General features: G+C 39.6%; 1 protein-coding gene across 2 annotated transcripts in view; it reads right to left on the bottom strand.

Moving 5' to 3' along the window:
- Cpne4 (copine 4) overlaps positions 1-22,697 on the bottom strand; it is a 470,863-nt gene that overhangs the window by 10,569 nt on the left and 437,597 nt on the right. For both annotated transcript variants that reach the window (XM_015487310.2, XM_048793882.1), the window contains exons 11-14: positions 15,620-15,753; positions 6,955-7,009; positions 3,817-3,868; positions 1,462-1,595 (exon numbers count right to left, since the gene is read on the bottom strand). In XM_015487310.2, coding sequence (XP_015342796.1) covers positions 1,462-1,595; positions 3,817-3,868; positions 6,955-7,009; positions 15,620-15,753 — 375 coding nt within the window. The remainder of the gene's footprint in view (positions 1-1,461; positions 1,596-3,816; positions 3,869-6,954; positions 7,010-15,619; positions 15,754-22,697) is intronic.

Here is a 22,697-nt window from a genome sequence, read left to right as displayed (position 1 = left end):
TTCAAAGTCCAGAGACAGGCTGGGCTACAGCTACATACTTGGGAAACATAGTGTGCATATGGTATATAAGGCCATGACAATGAACAGACACTGCAGACTAATGGAAGAGGTTCAGAGACTGAATTCTGGAGATTTAACGTCTGGAAGTCAAGAGTAGGAGGTAAGGGCAGAAAGAGATACTAACAAAGGGTGGTCACTGAGACAAGAGGAAGACCAGTGGAACGTGGTATTCTGGAAGCCAAGTGAAGAAGGTATTTCAAGAGGAATATGATCACCTGGATCAAAAGCCACTGATGGGTCTAGACGAAGACAGATTTGACTGATGGGTTTGGTAAATTAGAGGTGATTTTGGCTTTGACAAGTGTAGTTTTTACTTGCATATCGAAGAGTGATTAATGAAAAAAGAGATGGTGACAGTGAGTACCGTTAACTCCTTCAGTGAATTTTGCTCTAGAGAGGCATAAAGGTAGGGACAGTTACTAAAGGATAAAGTGGGGTCATAGGAGAGATTTTTAATAAATAGGAGACATTATGGAATGTTTACTTGCTAATGGTAATGAGTTTATAATAGAAAGGGAAAAATAAATGATAATCAGGAAGAGTGGGAATTTAATTATGAGTCAATGTCCTTGGACAATTGGGAGGGATGTGCCCCAGTGCACAAAAGCAAAGGTTGGCATTAGGTAGGAGTGTGGTCCTCAACCTGTCCTAACATGAGGGAAGGCTTGGAACATGGGTGCATTGCAAGTGAGTAAGGTTGAGTTAATGCAAGAGGATGAGGGAATACAATCTTTTTTACATTTATGCGAATGTAGCATCCTGGAACCAGGATAGAATTACATAGAAAATTTCAGACATCAGTAATAGTTTACTAAATTTGAAGAAAAAAAAAGGTTATAAAGCTGAAGAGAATTATGTTGATATAATTTAAAATAATAAACACAAAAGTTACTGGAGTAATACGTTTTCTTCTCAAGTATTAGGGAAAAGGCTCAAATTCTTTTTGGACTAGTAGTTTTAGTTTGCATTTTTCTTGAGGGGGAAAAAGAATGTGAAATAAATATTTGCTGCACTTTGTCACTAAGAGGTAGAATCATCTACTGTTTTATTTCTGTGGAATGGGCTCACTGGACAGCAAGCTTATTTTGGATTTATTTTTTCTTTCCTGGGACAGGAGGTGGATATGAAATACTTCAGTGAATACAGTAGCTCCCATTGTTGAGAGTCCTCTGTGTTCAGGCAATGACACCTCGCTAAGCCTTACCACTCAGCAGAGGTGGGTTTGACTATCTCCATGTTTTAGAAGAGGAGATTGAAGATAGGGGATGGTTAAGTCACTTGTCCAAACTCACGCAGGTAGAAAATCTGGAATTTTTTGTCAGACTGGGATGGGTGTTGTGGCCAATATCCACATGAGGAAAGGTAATCTCCTGTGATCAGGTGGACCGCCCCTCTCCTTACCGAAGCCTCCTTGGTGTTAGTCTCCTCTGAAGCTGACTTGGCGACTTTCTGAATGATGGGGGCGATGTTGGTGGGGCCATAGAGCTGGAGCTTAGGAAGGCAGCTCTGATAGGCTTCCACAACTCCTTGGATTCCTAAGGTGGAATAAAATGGGCAACAATCAGCAGTTCCATATTCCCTTCAAATATATTTAAACACACACAGACACACGAAATTGAATTGTTCCAAATAGTTCTTGTCAACACATTTATGTTCTTAAAAAGGAATACACATCACTGTTGTTGCTGTCTCCTTTCACACTAAAATCATTTTCCTCTTTGAAGGCTAAAGGTCAAAAGCCACTTTATGGTAAACGCCAACTGGGGCATCTATAGGAGTCTGTATCCATAGGTCCATCTCTCCAGATATGATTCCTTGTGGGCAAGAATCGTGACTTACTCATTTTTTTATTCCCCCAAGGAGCTTGAAGCAGGGTTCACATGGTGAGTGCTCACCAGGTGTGTGATAAATGAGAAAAATGGCTGCTATAGTCATGTCCTGGCAATTGTAGCTCAGATGAACGATGTTCAGTATCATGGTCAGCCTCTCATTGAAAGGGGTGCTTTCACCCTAAGGCCATGTGAGCTCAGGAAAGAGTATAGGATGGGACTCTGCCAGGAGAGGCAACCCTGCCTGTGTAGCTTCTCCAACATGGGATGAGTCTCGATCATGTTTCACATTGCTATCCTGATTCTATGGTAACAGTACTATTACCAAAAACTTGCATACACAAAGATCTTCTTGGTGTCTGTGCCTGTGTTACCTCTTATTCTCCCTTGTTCCGGCTCATCGTCCTGTCCCTTTCTATCCTCAAATAGCACACTACTCCTGATTTTTGCCAGAGGGATCCACATAAGCTTCTCCTAAGATTGTTCTTCATAGCCACCATGCACTGAAAATCAGCTTTTGCATATTTTTGGATGAAAGTTCTGTTCTGTTCTGCCTTACACTCATGTTTACAATCTCACTAAAACAAACAAAAAAATCTGCACCTGCTTTGCCCTGCCCCAAATACAGATTCCTTTCATTTCAACGACAGAGACCAAATCATTATGCAGCTTGGTTGTGAAGTTAGGTGATACTGAATGGAAGCTCCTTATCTATTTTGCCTCTCCAGCCTTTGTCCTGGGATAGGAATGTAGGTAAAATACTTGCCTAGCATGAGCAAAGCCCAGGGTTCCATCCCCAGTTTTGCAAAACAAAATGATCAAGTTTTTCCCAAAGATAAGAAAGTTTGATTTTTCTTTAAACAATAACAGTCAGATGAATTCTAAAAGTATGACCCAGGTAAACACTAGAGTATGTATTTCATATTGCCTTGGTGGAAAATACCTCTTACAGTTAAAGAATGGGGATGACTGGGGAAGAGGGATCTAAACCATAATAAATGGAAACAGGTGAGGGATCTGGGGAGGGAATAGCAGAATGAGGATCAGGTCTTAGAGGTTACTGTGTTCCGATCTAATCATACTGGTATTATATTCTTGGGCAGTAAGTGTCAAGTCTGTGAAAGAAACTTCTGGATGCTTTTCATGCTCCACTGAATCTGAATGAACCCTGGTGCAGCTCCTTTCCTCCTTCACAAGGAAAAGGAGAGAAATATGGACATTTCTACTCTAAGAATGTCTTCAGATCTTCATAGCAACATATGCACTGGGCTCTGTTTGTTACTTGGAAAACAGAAAAAAGCAATTCTAGAATGAAATTTATGATCATAATTATCATTATAGTTTCAGCCTCATTATTTTGTGGAATCATGTTGAGGAACTTCTGGCTGGGGATAATGAAACATGGACCAGACAGAGCCTTTGAGAGACTCTTTTTGGCACACAGCTACGAAGGTACTTGTTCAGAATCACAGTCATGCCCCTTGCCGACATGCTGAAAGTGTCAAGGGATGTCCATTCTCCCCCCCCCCCCTTATAACTGCATAGAGAGGAAGTTATGAAAAATAGATACTTGAAAACCTGGAAAGCAGAAAGAGGAATATCTCATCACTGCCCACCAGGTGACATTCCTCTCACTGCCCCTTTTTTGTTTTTGGCCAGAGGAATCCAGAATTGAGATCGATATTCTTGCTGCAAACGCGAGGTCTCTTATGCATTCTGTTTCGTCTAGCTCTTATTTTTTTCCCACTCTATTATTGTTGTTTTCTGCTGCTTTTGGAGAAGCATGGTTTATTTGGACCCAGCAAGCCCACTTCTCTGCTGCAGACAGTCATAACTGATATGCTACAACCGTGGAGAAAAAGTAAAATGGGAGAGGTGTAAATGGAGAGGCAAAAAGACTTTGGCTTTCTTTTACATTGGGATTTACCTGCACATTCTGGGTTGTCTTCATTAAAGTTGATTGCAAAGTCATGAGAGACCTAGACATCAATTAACATTAAAAAAAAAAAGGAGGAAAGAGAATTACAACTTTAATCCAGTAAGGAGGCACTGGGGTTTAGAGTTTGCAAACAAATGCGGTTACATTCATTATGTGTTAAGCAGCAGGAACCATTTTAAGCCTTTACACAATCAATCTGAGACGGAGGGTGAATTCTAAGCTCCCTGTGGAGTTGAGGTGACAGGAAGATTTTCCAGAATCAGATAAATGCCGCAGGAGGGGGAAATAAGGCACATTAAAAAAAAAAAAAAAGAAACCAAGAAAAGATTTCAGAAAAATGTAACTCCAACTAGTTTCTAGATAGAACTGGCCAAAGACTACAGGCTTAGATTTGGGTAAGTTCTATTTGAACCTAATGATATATATATATATATATATGTAAGACAACTCAATTTGCCCAAGCTGTCTGCTCAACATGGTGATACTTACAAAGATCCAGCTAAGCTGTGACATTTAAAATCATTCTAACATAATATGCAGAATACAGGGCATGAAGATTTTTCAGATACACAGGTAAAATATACTACATTTTTGAAAAACGAAAAGAGGAATATACCCTCTCATCTTCCAATACAAATCCCTCTACCTGGTGAGACCTATGCATAAGGTCAATTAGCATATTATTTACATAAATCTCATTAAGAAAAGGGAAGTTTTGACATCTGGACGTTTTTATTGAATCACCTGAAATTTCTCAGGTAATTCCATTTCTTTTCTTTTCTTTTCCTTTGTCCCCCATGTCTCTTCTTTGTCAGAGAATTCCATTTCAAAGGCTATTTCTGAGCCCTGGCTCACCTGGGTGCTGTTAAAAGATACCTCCTTTTAAGACATCTCCTGTCATAGGTGATGGCATTGGTGCTTACATCACATTTCCCTGTCCTTAGTTTTTTCCAAGTGAGTCAGCTGAATTCCAATCATTACCAGCTTTATTTACTTTAGGTTTTTCTCTAGCCTCCAGAGCTTGCTTTGCCTGCCCAACTGACCGGCTAAAAGCATTGAGGAAAATGGCCCTTAGGAGCAGAACTTTCAGTGATTGGCATAAGATGATGTATATTATCCAGCTCCTCTATCTCTTGTGGGCTGTATGTGCTCTACATTGTCTCCCAGGGTAACCCAGCAGGGTAAGATTCTAGTTATCCTCGGTAGTAACTGGCTTGACGATATGCCCTATGTTGATTTCCTCCTGTTTCCTCACTTTCTGTTGAGGTTTCTTCCACCTTTCAAATAGACTACTTGCATCCAAATCTGTGCCTCCAGTTCTCTTCCTGGGGGAAGTACAAATGAAGTCAGAGGTGCTTGTGTCTCAGTTTCAATGCAGACTTTGGGACTTTTTCCTAAAGAAGACAGAATGGCCTTGGAAAACTTTCTAAGGGATATATTAGCTGCCTGGATCATTAGTGTCTTTCTGGACTAGAAGGGAAATTAGGAATGGAAAGAGGGTATTTGAATGGCTTTCTGGGACCAGAAGTGGGGAAACATGAGAGATGTCTTTTGGGACAGCATGAAGAGTAAATTACCTGGGAGGAGGGATGAAACCAAGGGATCAAGTGAACATGAGGAATTCAGAAAACAGCAAGAAGCAGAAAGAGGTCATGGAGGACACAAGGAAGGTCTGGAACACACAGCTGTAAGGCTGTCAGCCCTGCTGGCCAAGCCACGAGATGACCACCTGGTATGGACATGGTAGAGGATGCTAAATCACCTCTGATGGTTGGGCTGGTGGTTCCTTGGTGTGCATTGCAATTTTGAGGCCAAACAACTCTGTGAAACAGGTGGGTGTCCACCTGCCCATGTTCTGGACCTGACACCCCATCTGAAGGGGATTGTGTCTCCTCAGCTCCAGCTAATTCTCACATAGGTCATCTGTTGGTTGTTCACAGGCTTTTCAGTTTTTCAAGAGAACCCAGACATCTAATCTTTTATATAAAGTTGCTTAATTCTTTCATAAATAAGCATGTTAAAAATGCTTTTTGGCTTAAATAATGTCTTACAGGTCACCAGTCAATAACTTCTCTATTCTTTTTTCCCTTGTGCTTTATTTCTAACAAGTGCTTCTAGAATTTCCATAGCTATGCCTAGCAGGGAAGCCAGTGCAGAATACAAAGCAAATAAGAAGGGGGACAGGCCAAGGAGACCTGTCATTCCATTCACAGCTTATCCTAGCACTCACAGAGAGATTGGCTCTTTCAAAAAGGACACAGAAAAGAAAAACTTTGCATCTGACAGCTCTGAAGAAGGAGCAAGTGTGAGCATGTGCCTCCTGACCTGTGGCTCTGACATAGCAAAATAACAAACAAACAAAAGTACTGACGCCTGGGCAGTGTTGCTTGTACTGAGCTTGGACTTGAGAGGCATTGGTGAGGTGGAGCTGGGGCAAGGATTATGCTGCCTCCTGGGCCTTGCCTGCGTAGGAGAGATGAATTCTCTGTGCACAGTGTCCATAGGGGCATCTGGTAGACCACAGTAAAGTGCCTTAACTCCATTGTAACAGACATCTTTCTATCTATAATCTTTACCTTCTTTGTGTCTTGAGAAATAAGTATCAAAACCAAACAAAATTCCAATGTCCTCATTAGAACTTTTCAGTTTCTTAATTGTCCATAGCACAATGCTCCTTCCTTCAGTACGTCTTTGTATCTCACATATAAGACTGAGACTCAGAGACTTGGAAGGAAGAAGTGTGTCAATTTCATTACTACGGGCTTTAACAGCTGGCATTGTCAATAAGATTTTTTTTCTTTCCCCCTGAGCAATCTTGGATAGGCTTTGAGCCCTTGGAGCTGACAAAGAAGAGAGATTATTTTATAAATCTCTGACCATATCTACAGGAAGTTAAATATTGGAACACTTTATCTGGATTGTTAGAAGACCTACCTAGAATACCATGGGGTTTCATCAAAGATAGGCTCCTAGGTGCTAATTTCACTGGTTATCAAGACCATTTCTGACTCTTTGGGCCCTACCAACATAGTTGTGTCAAGAGCCAAACGAATGAGATTACTGTAAAAGAAATCCAAATCACCAGTGACTACAGCAAAGTAAAAGATCCCATTTTCACTCACTCACCGTATACTCTGGTGGTATCCTGGCGCCAAACCCAAAGGCTGGGAACATTTTGTCACTGAAATTAAAAATAAAAAAAATAAATAAAAAAGAAGTTGCTTCATTTGTTCATCTAATGAGGGAGAGAAACATGAACTTGCATATAACCTCATTAAGAGGTATTCCTATGCCACGTGCTGACTCATGCTTCTTAATTATTTGTGGGATTGGGAGATAGCAATAACATGGTTATTTAATGCCAAGCAATAATCCCCTAAATTCATTACAGTCTTTTTTTTTTTTTTGGCACCAGAGATTGAACTCAGGGGCACTTGACCACTGAGCTGAATCTCCAGCCCTATTTTGTATTTATTTAGAGACAGAGTCTCACTGAATTGCTTAGCACCTGGCTGAGGCACTTTGCTGAGGGTGGCTTTGAACTCATGATCCTCCTGCCTCAGCCTCCAGAGCCGCTGGGATTATAGGCGCACACCACTGTGCCCAACTACAGTCTTTAAAGTCTGTAGCTTCTTCCCTTAACTTTTTGCTAGATTTAATACTGAAAACTAAAACGACCCCAGAATTTATAGATATCTCTATCCCTGTCCTGACTTTCTGTTTCCTTTGGAAAGTGATCATAAATTAGGTGACCTCTACAGTTGACTGTATTAAGAATATATCTATATCTATACCTATACCTATACATATATATGTATATAAATACATATATGAATATATATATTATCTTAAAATTTTAAGTGAAAGTTATTTTTTCATTTTGTTTATGGATAAACACCTTGAAAAGTAATGTGACTTGCCCATGATCGTACTGCTAATTAGAACCAGTGTTCAAATACAGATGGGCCTGAATCCAAGGGGATATTAAAAAACAGTGGGAATCTTGTCAGTCTTGTTACTTGACAGAGCATGGTTTCATCTACAATATTCACTCACCGCCTTATCACATACAAGCAGTGATGAATTATTTACGTGTCTTTTCTTATATCCTGATCTCAAAGAGACCCTACCTTTTTTATTAGTGTCTTTACATCTCCACTGCCCTCTGTCCCTAACTGTCCTCTGCCCTGCCTTTATCACCTGCCATAGAAGTAATCAATGACTAGACAATCCTATAATTTAAATCATTAAGACGTGGCTATCTAAAAAAGGGAGAATTCTTGTGAAAATTCATGAGAGTCAGTCACATATGTACCCTTGGGTTTAGTTTCTCTTATGCACATTGGAATTTCTCTCCCAATTAATTTATTTATGTGTATTGTTTCTTAACTCTGACTCTTACTGTACTGTATGTAAGAGTATGATGAAGAGAAGAATTAACTTTAATTGGGCCCTACCAACATAGATAGATATACTACGTACTAAGATATCTATGTACTTATTTAATTCTCACACAACCTTGGAACTTCCATTTAATTATTATTTCCATTTTATAGATGAATAAGTGGAGTCTGAGGAAAGCTGAGTAAGTGGCCTACCATGATTACCAGGGAGTCCAAAGCCCATGACTTTTCTGTTATACCATTGTAATTTAGTGGTCATATATAGTGTCAAACCTGATTTCCTACTGGAATTCCAATAACCAGGTCCCCTTACTAGTCACTTTGCTATCAGGCAGGTATTTCGATGGGGGTCTAGAATGTTGATCCTCACAGAAGGCACTTCCTGCTTATGCTTTCAATCTTCAATTTCTTCTCCCATTAAAAACATGTCCGAGATTTTTTTCTTAAAGAAATTCCTATATCTTACTTCTGGGTAGAGTTAGTTGAGGAGAGAAAGAAATTCATTATAGGGCTTCTTCCTGCATAGCTTCTGTAAGTAAAAGGGGACATACATCATCCCTTCCCCCCAGGGTGGTTGACTTGGACAAGGTCAAAGTTGGATTCTCGCCCATTACCACCTAACGGATTGGAAGTCTTTAGTGACCAATGATGGATTTGACAAAATGTTACCAAACACCTCCAACTTGACAAATTTTGGGTTAGAGATATAAGGAAGCCAGAATTATTTGAAGTCAAAGTCTAACTCTTGAGAAAACCACCAGCTCTCCCTTTTTCTCATGGTGGCATCAATCCAGGTTTTTCGGTGTGTTGCATCTAGCATGTATTAGAGAAAGCATTAACACTGATAGACAGAGATTCACAACAGCTTATGAAAAGGATTATCCACAGCTCTGAGAAAATATACTTCTGGTCCTTGAAAATATTGAAATAGCTTGTCTTAGCAACTCCTCAACCAAAACAAGGGCCATGAGGGCGGGGAAAAAACTTTTCAGTTACATCTAAAAGAAGGCTTTCCTGGGTGGAGGATGGGTTCTTCCAACTTGGGGATGGCTCAGAAGTCAAAACTCAGAAAACTGGGAGACTCAGCATCCTTTATTTTCTTCTTTGATGAGTTTAGGAAGGGGGTGAGATCTAATACTCCATCCATTTCTAATCACTAACCCAGTGTTCCAGCCTTGATGATATTCCTTTCATACCTTCCAAGCCACCCTTGGGGACTTGGAGTTTGCTGAGCGCAATGCACTGTTATGTAATTGAGTTTCAAGAATAGGAAGGTAGGGAAGAAAAACCTCACCTACAAGGGGAATAATTAATGAGCCAGAAGGGATAAATCCTCTGAAGTTAGTCACCACAAGGCTGCTAACTAATAAACACACTAAATAAAAAACATTCAAGCCTAAGTACAATAGATTCAAGCATCCATTCTTCCTGTTTAAAAATAAAACCAGGCAGAAAGTAGTCTTATGCAAGAAGGAAATGCACAGAGGAAAGCATCAGCATACCCACACTTCAAAGAGCTCAGGATTGGATCCACTCTACATTAAGCAAAAGGCCATTTAACAACTATTAGGAAAATGACCTCTAAAGACTGCCAATCTGGAAAGTCAGGAGTGTATTGCCACATTGGTGAAGGCAATGCTACTTACTGGGAGATTAAAAGAGTATAAAATATAATCAAAGTGCCCAGGTTCCTTCATGGCAATGAGTAAGCTGTCTTGAACTTCCTTGGGAATGACCAGGGTCAAATGACCTCCAGATGGTAAGTTCATTTGTAACCACAATTTTCACTCTCACTCTCATGGAAAGCATTGCAATAAACAGGAGGTTAACAAATGTAAAGACGAATTACTTGATCTACAAGGAAATGGAGACCAACTCAGAGCATGGTGCATTTCAGAGCACCTCACATTTAGTAAAGACCATTCTCTCATTCTCTAAAGTAGTCATCTTAAAACTAAGGTGCATGGAAATGCAAAGTTCTTCTGGAGATATGAGAAATAGCTTTCTTTCTTTCTTTCTTTCTCTCTTTCTTTCTTTCTTTCTTTCTTTCTTTCTTTCTTTCTTTCTTTCTTTATTTTTTAAAGGAAATTGGTATTCAGTTCCTCTACTTCCATGCATATTCTCTGCTGAAATTGATCTTCTGGGAGCATCTGTGATGGAGAGACCTGTTTTCCATTCACACCTTTCCTTTCACAATCACCATTTCTCTTTACCTATTCTGAATCTTAACCATCATGGTGCACAGCTTCAGATATGCACTCTGCAGCATCAGATAAAGGAAAAATTCTAAACATGAATGATTCTCTAGGAAACAAGTCCTTTGGCAAATCAGGTGATTGCCAATTTTTGCTTTAAAAATTTTTAGGAAGTATTTGTGTCAGCTGATAGAGCATAAAACCATATTTTGATGATTGATCATTATGTGATTTTGGGGTTATATAAATTAGAATTGAAAGAATTGAATAAGACTGCTGATCAAACTTTTTCTGTTTCCGTATATTGTTTATAAGTACAAATTTTCTTAGTATTTATATTGTTCAAATTTAAAAAAATGAATTAGAATTGACACTAGTTCCTCCTATTCTCATCCAAAGAAATGTAAGCTAATTGAAACCCCCTCCCCAAATCTCTTCTATTCACAGTCAATTTACAATAACTTTTTACTTCTCATAAGCACTAATTAAATACCGAAATTCCCAACAGATGTATGTTATTTTGATCAATTATTCACTAATGATAAATTCTAGTTAAAATTCAACCCACACAATATTTAAAAAATACTTTGAATCTTTTCATCATAGAAAAATTGAAAGTAAAAATTTCATCTATACAAAAATTAAATCTGTACAACTTCGTATTTTTGTTACAGAAATATATGATACAGTGATCAATGAAAGGATTTCAAACCAAATTTATTAAGATACACTAGAATAAATTCTGTGGGAGAAGAGGGTGGAAAATAAAATGATGACAAAGAAGAAATTAAAATTCTCTGGTGAAACTTGAGAGCTTGTTCACTATTTTTTGAAAGAGTGATAGTGGATATCAAAGAGATACAGCATCTGGATTCTACTGGATAGTCCCAAGAGCTACAAAAGAGTTTACTTTTTATCATGTATAACTAATAAGAACAAATAAAATATATATAATAAAAATATATAATAAAAAAGAATTTACTTTTAAATGTCCATATTTACAATACAATAAATTTTTTATGCTTCATTAGTATGAAAACTCATGATTAAAATGTTACATTTCAATAAAAATGCTTGAGGGTTATGCATTTTCATAAATTTTTTATGGGCAAATGAGTAAAAAAAAATATTGGTCCAATATGAATTTTAGGACTGACACTACCATCCTTTTTCCTTTTGTGTTCAGTTTATTTTTTAAAAAATAACTTTAGGGTATTAGAGATAACGCTTTCCATTATTCTACCACAGGCAGAACTTGTACTGTCTAGCCACCTCATAGCTAATCTTTACAATTGCTCTGCAAAGGAAGTTAGATATACCTTCAGTTTTCAATCAAAGAAACCAAGACCCAAAGACTATAAATCTCATGAGAATAGAGATAGCAGAGTGAGGATTTGAAGCCAGTTCTACCTGTCACGAGGACCCCCATGATCTTTTCATTACTTCTGTTGACTCTGTTCTCTATAGGAAGCTGATCTGATGTAACGATTCAGAATAATAACAAAAAAAGGGAAAAACTGGCAGAATTGTGATTGGCCCAGGAACCACCATCCTCAGGAGTCTTGGCCATGCCTCTTCCTGCAAGGATTGAGCTGAGCCTTCTCTCCTTTTGCATTTCCCATCCTTTCATGAGGCAAGGCTGCCTTGGCCAGGTTGGGCTGTGACTTATTTACATATCTTTCTCTCCCATGAGACTATGAGCTATTGGGAGGAAAATCATGCTTTATTAAATTTTCTGTCTTTGTAGCACCGTTTGAGGTGCCTGGCACTTAATAAATGCTGAAAAGGAAGGTCCTTAATCATTTCATCTGAGCTATCTCTCCAGATTTGACTCTGGGTGTAGACCCTGGATACCTATAGAAAAAAAAAAATCTGATTCCAAGATGCACACCAGACAAATCAGAGTCTTGGGGGTTTGGGATAGGCATCAGTTATTTTGAGGCTTTCCAATTGGTTTCAATGTGTGGCCAAAGCCGAGAACCTCTGACTGGTGTTGGCAGAGTGGAAAAGGTCCCACTGTGATATGAACTCACCTTCTGATTACTAACCCAACACTCTATACTTGAAAATCCCTGTTAGATTGGATTTCAGTTTTAACCTTGTCTCTGCACAGTACCCAGCATGATGTGGAGAAAAACTCTTGCCTCAGTTTTTGATATCCCCTTTCTATTCTGAAGCTTCCTATAGAATGCTCTTCAAAATGGCAATTGGTACTTCCAAGCAATGTATTCAGTTTTTAAACTCTTTTCCTACCAGGCAGGCTAGTCTTTTAATTAGAGGACATTTCAGGTTGTCAGATGCCCACATCCTTGCTGCAGAGAGACAAGGATTCTTATAGGAGCTGGGAAAGTGCTCCCACCAGCAGAGAGTGTATGAGCTTGTGCGGGCCTATGTGTGCACGTGTGTGCCTGTGTGTGTGTACATGCACATGTGTTTGTACATGGGGAAGTAACCCACAGGCAGGGACAGCAGTGTCTGTTTCAGAGGTTGAGGGATCAAACAGGCTGGCAGGATTGTCTTCTGGGCTTGAAGACCAGCTATTTGGGAGGAGGCTCCCTTTAAGGCCGCCCTGAGAAGAGCTTTATGCATCTTTCAAGCTGTTCTACTTCATGGATCACCTCATAATAACCTGGTAGCAATGACTGTACAAGGCAGAAAGAAAACCCTTAGCTGTCAGAGGCGGGGAGGAATTTCTAAGGCTCATGAGGATTAAAAACCTCTGTGTTGTTTCAGGAGGGGGAACGATGCCTTCTGTCAGTTTTTATTCAAGTGTTTCTTTATAGGCACCAACCTCACTGACTTTGATGCGAGAATAAATTAATTCCGGGGCCTTGACTTGAAATTTCCCGACCCTGCCTGTCTATTGTCTATCCACCCACACAAAGGAGAGCTGCGGAACCTTGTCAGTTTTTAAGAGAGTGGTTTGCATTACACATTTTGCTAGGGAGTCTTTTATGAGAGTGTTGAGGTTTTTTTTCAATAATTTTTTTTTCCTCTCAGAATTTGCCCATTTTTATGATGAGCGGCCTTATTTATATCTTTATACAAAGAAAAGAAAGGAAAAGAAAAAGAAAGAGAGAAAGAGAGAGAGAAAGAAAGAAAGAAAGAAAGAAAGAAAGAAAGAAAGAAAGAGAAAGAAAGAAAGAAAAACAAAAGACTCCATAGAGCTGTGGAGAATTATTTTTTTTGGCCAGTTGGAAAAGAGACTTACCCTATTAAAACTGTTAAAGAAATTATTTATGGTGATTCTTCGTGTAACTCCTAAGATAGTCTTTTATTTTTATACTGAATCTGCATTTTTGAAGCAATACAAAATACTCCCCAGCTTTGTCTAGTTCATGTTCTACAGGAATAAGTTTTAAAAGATGTACATGTCACTCTGACTACAGTATCTGTATTTTGCATGTGAGTAAATTGGGAAAAGGAAGCGCTCAACAGGGAGCTTCCAATAAACACTCCCCATAATAGATGAGCATCTGGATTATCCAATAAATCTGCTGCAGAATCACATGATATGCATGTCAAGATTTAAAACTTAGGAATCTTGAAAACATGCGCTCCTTTCTTTCTTCTTTTTAACCTAGGCACACATTATTATACCAGATTATTGGTGTGTCTGTGTGTGAGAATGAAAGAATGGAGACAGTTACTGTTTTTGTATCTTGAGGGAGTTTGAAGAAGTTTCTGATAGAGTGGAGATGCACTTTGTCATCCTTTCCTCTCCCTGGTGGAAATCTCCATCTGATATAAACCTCTCTAAGAATCCTGCCAGTATTGAAGCCTGAAGATCACAGTTGAAACTCAAATTATCTTCACAGTCAATATCTCAAGGTTAAGTAGAACAAGTGGCACTTCAACAAGGTAATTTAAAATGACTGTTGCCTTCTGCCCTAGATGTATAGGAGGGGAAATGTCAGCAAGGGCTTGAGTGTTTAAAGCTCTTTAATTTTACTGGGTCTGTGAATTCATTCCCCAACTGCTTTACTGCCCCATTTGAGTTTCTGCTGATGATCAAGTGGAATCCAGACACAAGAGCAGTCAGGTGACTGATGGGACCATTTCTGTAGCCTGTCCTAAGTTTGTTTTTCTATACATTCTGGTCACTAGGATGTGTGTACAGCAGGTTTTTAAAATATGGTTATCACCCATTACAAAACTTGGAAGAACAGAAATCATGCTGTCCTATACCATTTCTCTGAAACCTGAAAGATAGAGTTGCTTCCTTTATTTTCCTGCTTTAAAAGGTCAATTAGTTACACTCATTACTAACTAGACTTGTTTTATAATTATACCAGGGGATCGACTGAGATTGATACATATTTATATTTACATTGGTTCTCCCTCAAACAGCCTTCTTAAACAAACAGCTAAGCTCCTTCACCCATATTAGAAATACTGAAACAGCAGAATAAATCCAGTTGCATGTAATTTATGCAAATCACTTCTTACAGGGAATTTTTTTTGGTGGAAAATGTCAATATTTACCATCAGGAAGAAATAAATAATACTGATCTGATCACAAATCTTGTTTTCTATCTGTATGTGCAAACACATGCACACTGGCACAGCCACACATATGCACCCAGGCAGACTCACACCCTTGCTAAAGTTGCCAATAGATTTGAAGTCAGTCATTTTGAACTTAAGATATGGGGTGAGCTAGATCTGGATTGAATCCTGCCTCTGGCCATGAGACCGTGTACAAATTACTTAATCTGCTTGTGTAGTTTTCTGACTTTAAAAAAATAAAGGGTTTGAGCAAGGATTAAATATAATAACATCCCAATAAACCCATGCTTGTAAACTTCGAAGTACACACAAATCATACAGGAATTTTGTGAAGATGCAAATTCTGTTTCAGTAGTTCAGGAGTGATGCCAGTTCATGAGCAAACTTTGAGTAGCAAAGTTCATACTAAGACATCATAAAATGCACACTCAAATCACTGTCTGGCGATCTTGCAAGGCACTTGAGAAGAAAGCTGAGAAAGGATTTTGTTTGGTGACCAAAGTCAGCATGGTACTCAGTTTCTCTAGCTATAGAAAAGATGAAACAATTGGGATGAGATTTTATTCTGTTCTTTCATGTGAAGAATTGCTAGACTTTCATTTCCATTCTTTTGCTGAATGCAAATCATCTCTTGAGTGGGTCACCTGAACCCACTCAAGAGATGATTAACCTAAAGTCTCTTACCTGTCATAGTCTTGGCAAATCTCCCCAACAGCCACCAAAGCCTTGAGGTACTCATTGGGTTGGTAAGGGTGGATATAGTGTAAGGAGCAGCTGTTCCTGGGGTCCCCATTTGAGGCAGTGAAATCTATAGCAACCTGGAAAAGAAACATAGAAAAATAGGTGGAGTTCCAATGAATGCATCTCCTAGGAATTGTGATTAGTCATGAGAGAGATATAGCCACAGATGGAAAAAAAAAAGAAGCACATTATATACCCTGCCAATAAGAAAAGTAAGAGAAGAAATTAATTAGCTTCTTGAAATACTATTAATTTAGTGGAGGCCATTTCTGCAGTTTTTAAATTCATCTATCCAATGCTTTCTCTTCTCCCTGTCCAAAACAGAACCTGAGATTGACATATAGGTGATAGAGCCTATCCACTCTTGATCCATGTCACCAGGCATTAAGAATAAGGGTAGGATGTCTGTCTTCCAATTTCACAATTCACTAAAAAAGACTTCTGTGCTTCCTGTCCAGAACAATTCTATCTCTGAGGCATAGGTAAGATTCCTTAAAACCAAATTCTGTGTTGAAAATACAGTCTTCATAAAAAAGCCATTGCTGTGTTTCCATAAGTGGCTGATTGCAGAGATGCATTGAAGTGGTTATAACAAATTTTCTGCAAGGAGCAACTCTATGTAAGGCACTCAAATTTTTGGTTCCCATTTATGCAAGGACTCCTACCTGTAACAAAGAAGGCTCCTGAATATTTGGTATTGTGAGTGGGAAGAAGAGAAGAAGGTAAACTTTGTCTTGCCACCAAGAAGTCCTTATCCCTCTTCTTAAATTTTTCTTTCACCCAACTCCAAATAAAGGTTACTCACTAAACACTTCTGAACAACAATAAATGCTTAAGTTTGGTGGTGTTAAAATGAGAGGGAACATTTTCCTCTGATTTCCAACAGCACCACCATCTAAATCAACGTCATGCTCCCCCCTCAAAAAAAACAAACAAACAAAACAACAACAACAACTACAACTCTCAAACATGTATAAACTTGGGGTGGGGGAGGTTAAAAGAGGAGTCTCTAGCAATTAGAGAAATGCAAATCAAAACTACTCTAAGAGACCATCTCACTCCAGTCAGAATGGCAGCTATTAGGAAGACAAACAACCATAAGTGTTGGGGAGGATGTGGGTAAAAAGGTACACTCATACACTGCTGGTGGGACTGCAAATTGGTGCAGCCAATATGGAAAGCAGTATGGAGATTCCTTGGAAAACTGGGAATGGAACCGCCATTTGATCCAGCTATCCTTCTCCTTGGACTATACCCAAAGGACTTAAAAACAGCATACTGCAGGGACACAGCCATATCAATGTTTATAGCAGGGCTGGAGATGTGGCTCAAGGGGTAGCGGTAGCGTGCACGCCTGGCATGCGTGCGGCCCGGGTTCGATCCTCAGCACCACATACAAATAAAGATGTTGTGTCCACCGAAAACTAACTAACTAACTAACTAACTAAATAAATAAATATTAAAATTCTCTCTCTCTCTCTCAAAAAAAATGTTTATAGAAGCACAATTCACAATAGCTAAACTGTGGAGCCAACCTAGATGCCCTTCAGTGGATGAATGGATAAAGAAAATGTGGCATATATACACAATGAAATTTTACTCAGCAATAAAAGAGAATAAAATCCTGGCATTTGCAGGTAAATGGATGGCGTTGGCCAATCCCCCCCCCCCCCCCCAAAAAAAAATGCTGAATGTTTTCTCTGATATAAGGAGGCTGATTCATAGTGGGGTAGGGAGGGGGAGCATGGGAGGAATAGATGAATTCTAGATAGGGCAGAGGGGTGGGAGGGAAAGAGGGCAGTGGATTAGCAAGGATGGTGGAAAAATACATGCATGAAGACACAAATTGGGTGTCAAAATACTTTATATACAAACAGAGATATGAAAAATTGTGGTTTGTATGTGTAATAAGAATTGTAATGTATTCTGATGTCATTTATTTATTTACTTTTTAAATCAATTTAAAAAAGAGTCATAGGAAGGAAGTAAACATTCATGTTGCAGCTTTTCTCTCCTTCCAAGGACTGTAGAATATACCCACTGTCTTACTTATGACAAGGAGTCTCTAATTTCTTATATGATCTGAAGGAACAAAAGATGGGAAATGTTATTTGAATTATATTTGGTTAATTCCACTATCACAAATAACTGGAATGCTCCATTGGATTTTTATATAATGGGACATTACTTCTGTAAGGATAAAGAAAAGACAACATGTGCTTTCTTTTTGCTTATTTAAAGAATAAATTTGATGGGAAAAAATATTGTGACCCTGTAATCATATCAAAATGACTAAAAAAGAAAAGCAATAGACTAATAGTAACTCACAACCTCTTTTTCTTTCTTTTGTGAAGTTATTTTTCATCACTAATTTAGTTTTCCCTTTCTTCCTTAACCCTTCTATAGGATTATGTTGAAAATTGGGTACGATTCAAATTCTGCTTTCAGAACGCTGAGGTATTTTCAAAAAGGGATAACCTACTGACAAAATGTGAGTGCTAACAATGTGAAAAGAAAAGTCATGCAAAAGAAAACTGCAGTTTCACCCTGAGATGGCTAACAAAGGGGAGAAGAGAGGAATGACTTTTGTTAAAACCCTTTCTTGGTGCCAGGCAGTGTACTCTACAAGCATGATGTTATTTCATTTTCATAAAAACTCTGTGTGAGGTAGAGATTGCTGTTCCTTTTTATTGATAACACTGATGCTCAAAAGTGAAGTTTGTCCAGCTAATAAGGGGGTGGAGCTGGGTTTAAATCTAAATCTTCACGGCTCCCCAAACTATGTTTTACTATTATGCCATCATACACTCACAAGAATGTGTGAATCTGAGTCCAGCACACCAGGAAGATTCAAATGGAAAGTGGAGGTGTTTGGCCTGAAGGTAGGGAGAGCAGCTGGCAGGCTGATCTAGGGAAGATGACTTTGACAGAGTAGTTCTTTGCGACTACAACAGTTGCAAAACGGTCAAGAAAGAATCGTCAATATGTGCGCAATGGTGGGAAAATGTGCAGAGCAGGACTGGAGGGGACCCAAAGGGCAGCGTCTTCTGAGATGGCTTTCATACTCATGGTAAGAGCCAATCTACTGGAAAAATAAAAAATAATGAAAGACTATAGGTGAGGATCCCTTTGATCAAGGACTGTGATGACGAGCTAGCGATAAACAGAAACCTCCATGTATTCTGTGCAAAAGAAGGAGGTATAAAGCACCTTAGGATACACCATGAGGCCCTGACCAGACAGAGGTCAAAATACATGCAGATAATTCCAGGAAAATATCTCTAAGAGGAATACTGGAGAAAGGCCTTGGTATCTGAAGCAGGCACTCTCTGGGGGGCCTCCAGAGTACTAAGTTCAACTCACAGAGTCCCTGTTCTCAGACTTTTACTCTTAAAGAGACACATGTAGGAATGCACCTTGCACACGTGTGCGTAGTGTTTGAAAGGTAAAGGTATGTATGGACAGAAAACAGAGGGGAAAAAACAGTAGAGCAGAGGGGGGGATCCAGGTGGAGGGAGTGGCGGGGAAGGGGAGGTCCCGGGGGATGAAATTAACCACCTTATGTTATGTGTATGTACAGATATACCAGAATGAACCTACTCATGTGTATAATTATAATGCATTAATTTAAAAAATAAAAGGGAGACCAGTAGAGTAGAGGAAAAGGATCAGGGGGAGGGAGAACTGGGGGTGGGGGAGGGAGGTACTGGAGAACGAAATGGGTCAAATGATGTGCTTGTGTCAACAGGGCACAATGAATCCCACTGTTACCCATGATTATATTGCACCCATAAAAATCAGAAAAAAAAAGGTAAAAGCAGTTGGAAAGGCCAGGTGTAAAGCTACCCCTTTCTCTCCTACTGAGAAAGCTTTTGGAAGCTCTGAGAAATCCTAGAGAATATAAAGAAGTTGTATGGATAGTATCTTGGTTCTACTCTTATTTATCTGAAAAAGCAAATCACTGGCAAATGTGGGTACTTTATTACTATTTTTATTTTTATTTTTTTTTATGGTGCTGGGAATGGAACCCAGGGCCTCACATGTACTAGGCAAGCACTGTACCACCGAGCCACACCCCAGCTCTGAGACTTCACTTTTAATAAAGAGTGTCTTGTGGCTCACCTCGCTCCTGATGCCCTCGATCATGGGTCACCACACTCTGCACCTCTGAAGGCATTCGACCTGTGTTTCTTTTTTTTATTGATTTTTAAAGATCTATTGACAGTAGAGTGTATTTTGACATATCACACATAAATGGAGTATGACTTCCCATTTTTGTGGTTGGACATGATGTAGAGTTACACTGATTGTGTATTCATGTGTGAATGTAGGAAAGTTATGTCCAATTCATTCTACTGTCTCCTATTCCCATCCTCCCTCCCTTCCCTTCATTTCCCTTTGTCTTATCCAATGAACTTCTTTTCTTCCCTCTTCACCCCCTTATTGTGTGTTAGCATCCACGTATCAAAGAGGACATTTGGCCTTTGTTGTTTTGTTTGTTTGTTTTTTTTGAGGGGGGAGCATGACGTTGATTTAGATGGTGGTGCNTTTTTGGGGATTGGCTTACTTCACTTAGCAGGATAGTCTTAAAATCGTTCCTTGTTCTCCCTGGGCACGGGCAAGATCCTCCAAGCATGCAGCCACCTGGTGCCAGTCACCTGAGCCCAGGTGGATCAGTTGGTTGAGTATGTTATGATATCCAGAGAAATGCGTGTCATGTCCGGATGAGTATACATAGACTTTATGCAACAATGTATTTTAAAGTATTTTTTAACGACATATCTTAGAGCTGGAGCTAGGGTAGATCAAAAGAGGTGGCTAGGATGTAAAACCTAAGGAGGCATTCATTATCTGCTGACCCTACACTCGTGCCATCCTGAGACTGAATGCCTCCTTGAATTCTGTCCCCCTCTCTGGCCTCCTCCTTCCCCCTCCTGGTCCATTATGTCATCTCATTTCTATCAATTATTCATCCTCAGACCTGGAATAAGCTCTTAATTTTTAACACACTAGGGTGGGGCAGAGATAGGGGAGATAGGGGATTGTGTGTTGAAGACATTAAGGGTAGAAATGAGAAGGATTTGGTGATTTATTTATTATGGAGTTGGATGTCATTTATGGAAAAAGGGTAGGCAGATTTTGGGGAGCCATAGAGGAGGAAGATACCACTTGAGGATAATAGAAGAATGTGAAGCCAGAGTTAGAAGATCAGTATGCGGTTGCCTCTTCTTGGTGGTGCTCTATAGATTCACAGATGTGGCTGCTGGAAGTTTCTCTTCCCCCTGGAGTTAACCCTCTGGGGGCTTCCACTTTTCCCATGGGAATGGCCCCTGGGTCTACAACAATTGGAGAGGCTATTTCCAGCTCAGGAGATTCTGCAGTAGGTCTGGGGAAGGTATCGACTTAAAAAAATTAACTGATGACAAAGCCAATAAAACAAAGATGATTACTTTCCAGTCCTTTCTGTAGTTCCCAGGGCTCATTAAAAAAAAAAAAAATTCTCATGTGACTAAATGAACAGTTTTAAGTACATGGCAGCTGAAAGATTTTCTTTTCCTGGCAAGTGATAGTTTCTAAAAATCTCCTTCATGAAGCTAGAGGTAAAATCTCTATCTTCAGGAGGTGGCCTTCTCCCAGGAATTCTTTGTGCTCTTTAAAGTTAGCATTAGTGGAAAGAGAACAGAGTGAAAGGTTAGATTTATTTTAGAAAGCAACAGGGAGGCAGTGAAAGACTGGGGATTAAGTTGAGAAATAAAAGCAAGAAAATGACTGAAAAATGCCCAGTTTGTGGAGGTGGCTACAGACGCTTAGACTCCAGAGTGCTGGAGAGCCTGCTGAACCACCACATTTTCATTTTGGGATATGCAGCATTTATGAAAACCTGTGGTTCTGGTATGGGCTCCAATCTTCTCAGCGGGCAGCCCAGGAACAGGCGCCCATTTGCTTTTTCCTTCTGCCCAAGAGGCCACTCTCATTATTAAACAAAGCTGTGGAGCAGCTTTGCAAAACCTCGTGAAGAAGGCAAAAATGCTCCCTTCATGCCACCAAGTCCCCAGTGCATGGAGCTGTTCCTGGCAAAAGGCTAGAAGCAATGATGAGCGTCTTTCAAAACCCTGCTCCTCAGATTGTTTGCCTTCACGGAACCTGTTAATGTTGTTAATGTTACAGCCATTGTGAAGCAGCCTCTGGTTAGTGGCTCCATCTCTTATCACCTTCGGTCAGCCTCTATGATATCATATTCTAGGGTATCTTTTTAAGATAAGTTTGTACACAATTTGGACTCGTGCAAAGAGCCATGTAGGTGGAGATATTATTTACTTTGGGCCATGTGTTAGCTGTTTGTCACTGTGGCCCAAATACCCGAGACCAACCTGGAGGAGAAAATGTTTATCTTGGACTCACGGTTTTGGAGGTTCAGTTCATAGTTGGCTGGTTCCATTGCTCTGGACCCAAGGAGGGGCAGAACATCATGGCGGAAGTGCATGGTGGAGGATGCTAATCTCAGAGTGGTAGGAAGCAGAGACAGGAAGTGGGAGGGGATAGGGAAAAAGAATCCTTCCAGGGAACTTCCCCGGGGACTCACCTCCTCTAGTCACACCCCACCTGACTACAGTTAATACCCAGTCAGTCCATTCAAACTAAGATGGACCGACCAGATCATACCTCTCATAATCTAATCATTTTACCACTGAACTTACCACCGAACATTTCACATTCTAACCAAATCAGGCCATTTCTTAAATGATAGGATGAATTCTTATTCCTCTCTATTTCCACAAAACTTTATAAGGAAGGGTGGAAAACAGGAAAATAGGGAAAGATCTCAGAGGTCATTTGGTTCATTTCCTGGAAATTTCAAAACATTTGCCTCTTCAACCCATTGTGTCCTGGCTTTGCCTATAGGCTTAGGAGGCAGGGCTCACTTGTATTTCTGAGAATCCATCAGTGGTTAATCTCGAATACATAAGAAGGATTTAAAAACTTAAACTGGGACATAGTGTGGACACAAGATGCGTTAAAT

Source organism: Marmota marmota, unplaced genomic scaffold (genome assembly GCF_001458135.2).
Source record: "Marmota marmota marmota unplaced genomic scaffold, marMar, whole genome shotgun sequence".
In the NCBI taxonomy this organism is placed as follows: Eukaryota; Metazoa; Chordata; class Mammalia; order Rodentia; family Sciuridae; genus Marmota; species Marmota marmota.
The sequence above is the reverse complement of the archived record's forward strand: the minus strand, read 5'-3'. Positions and strand labels throughout refer to the sequence as shown.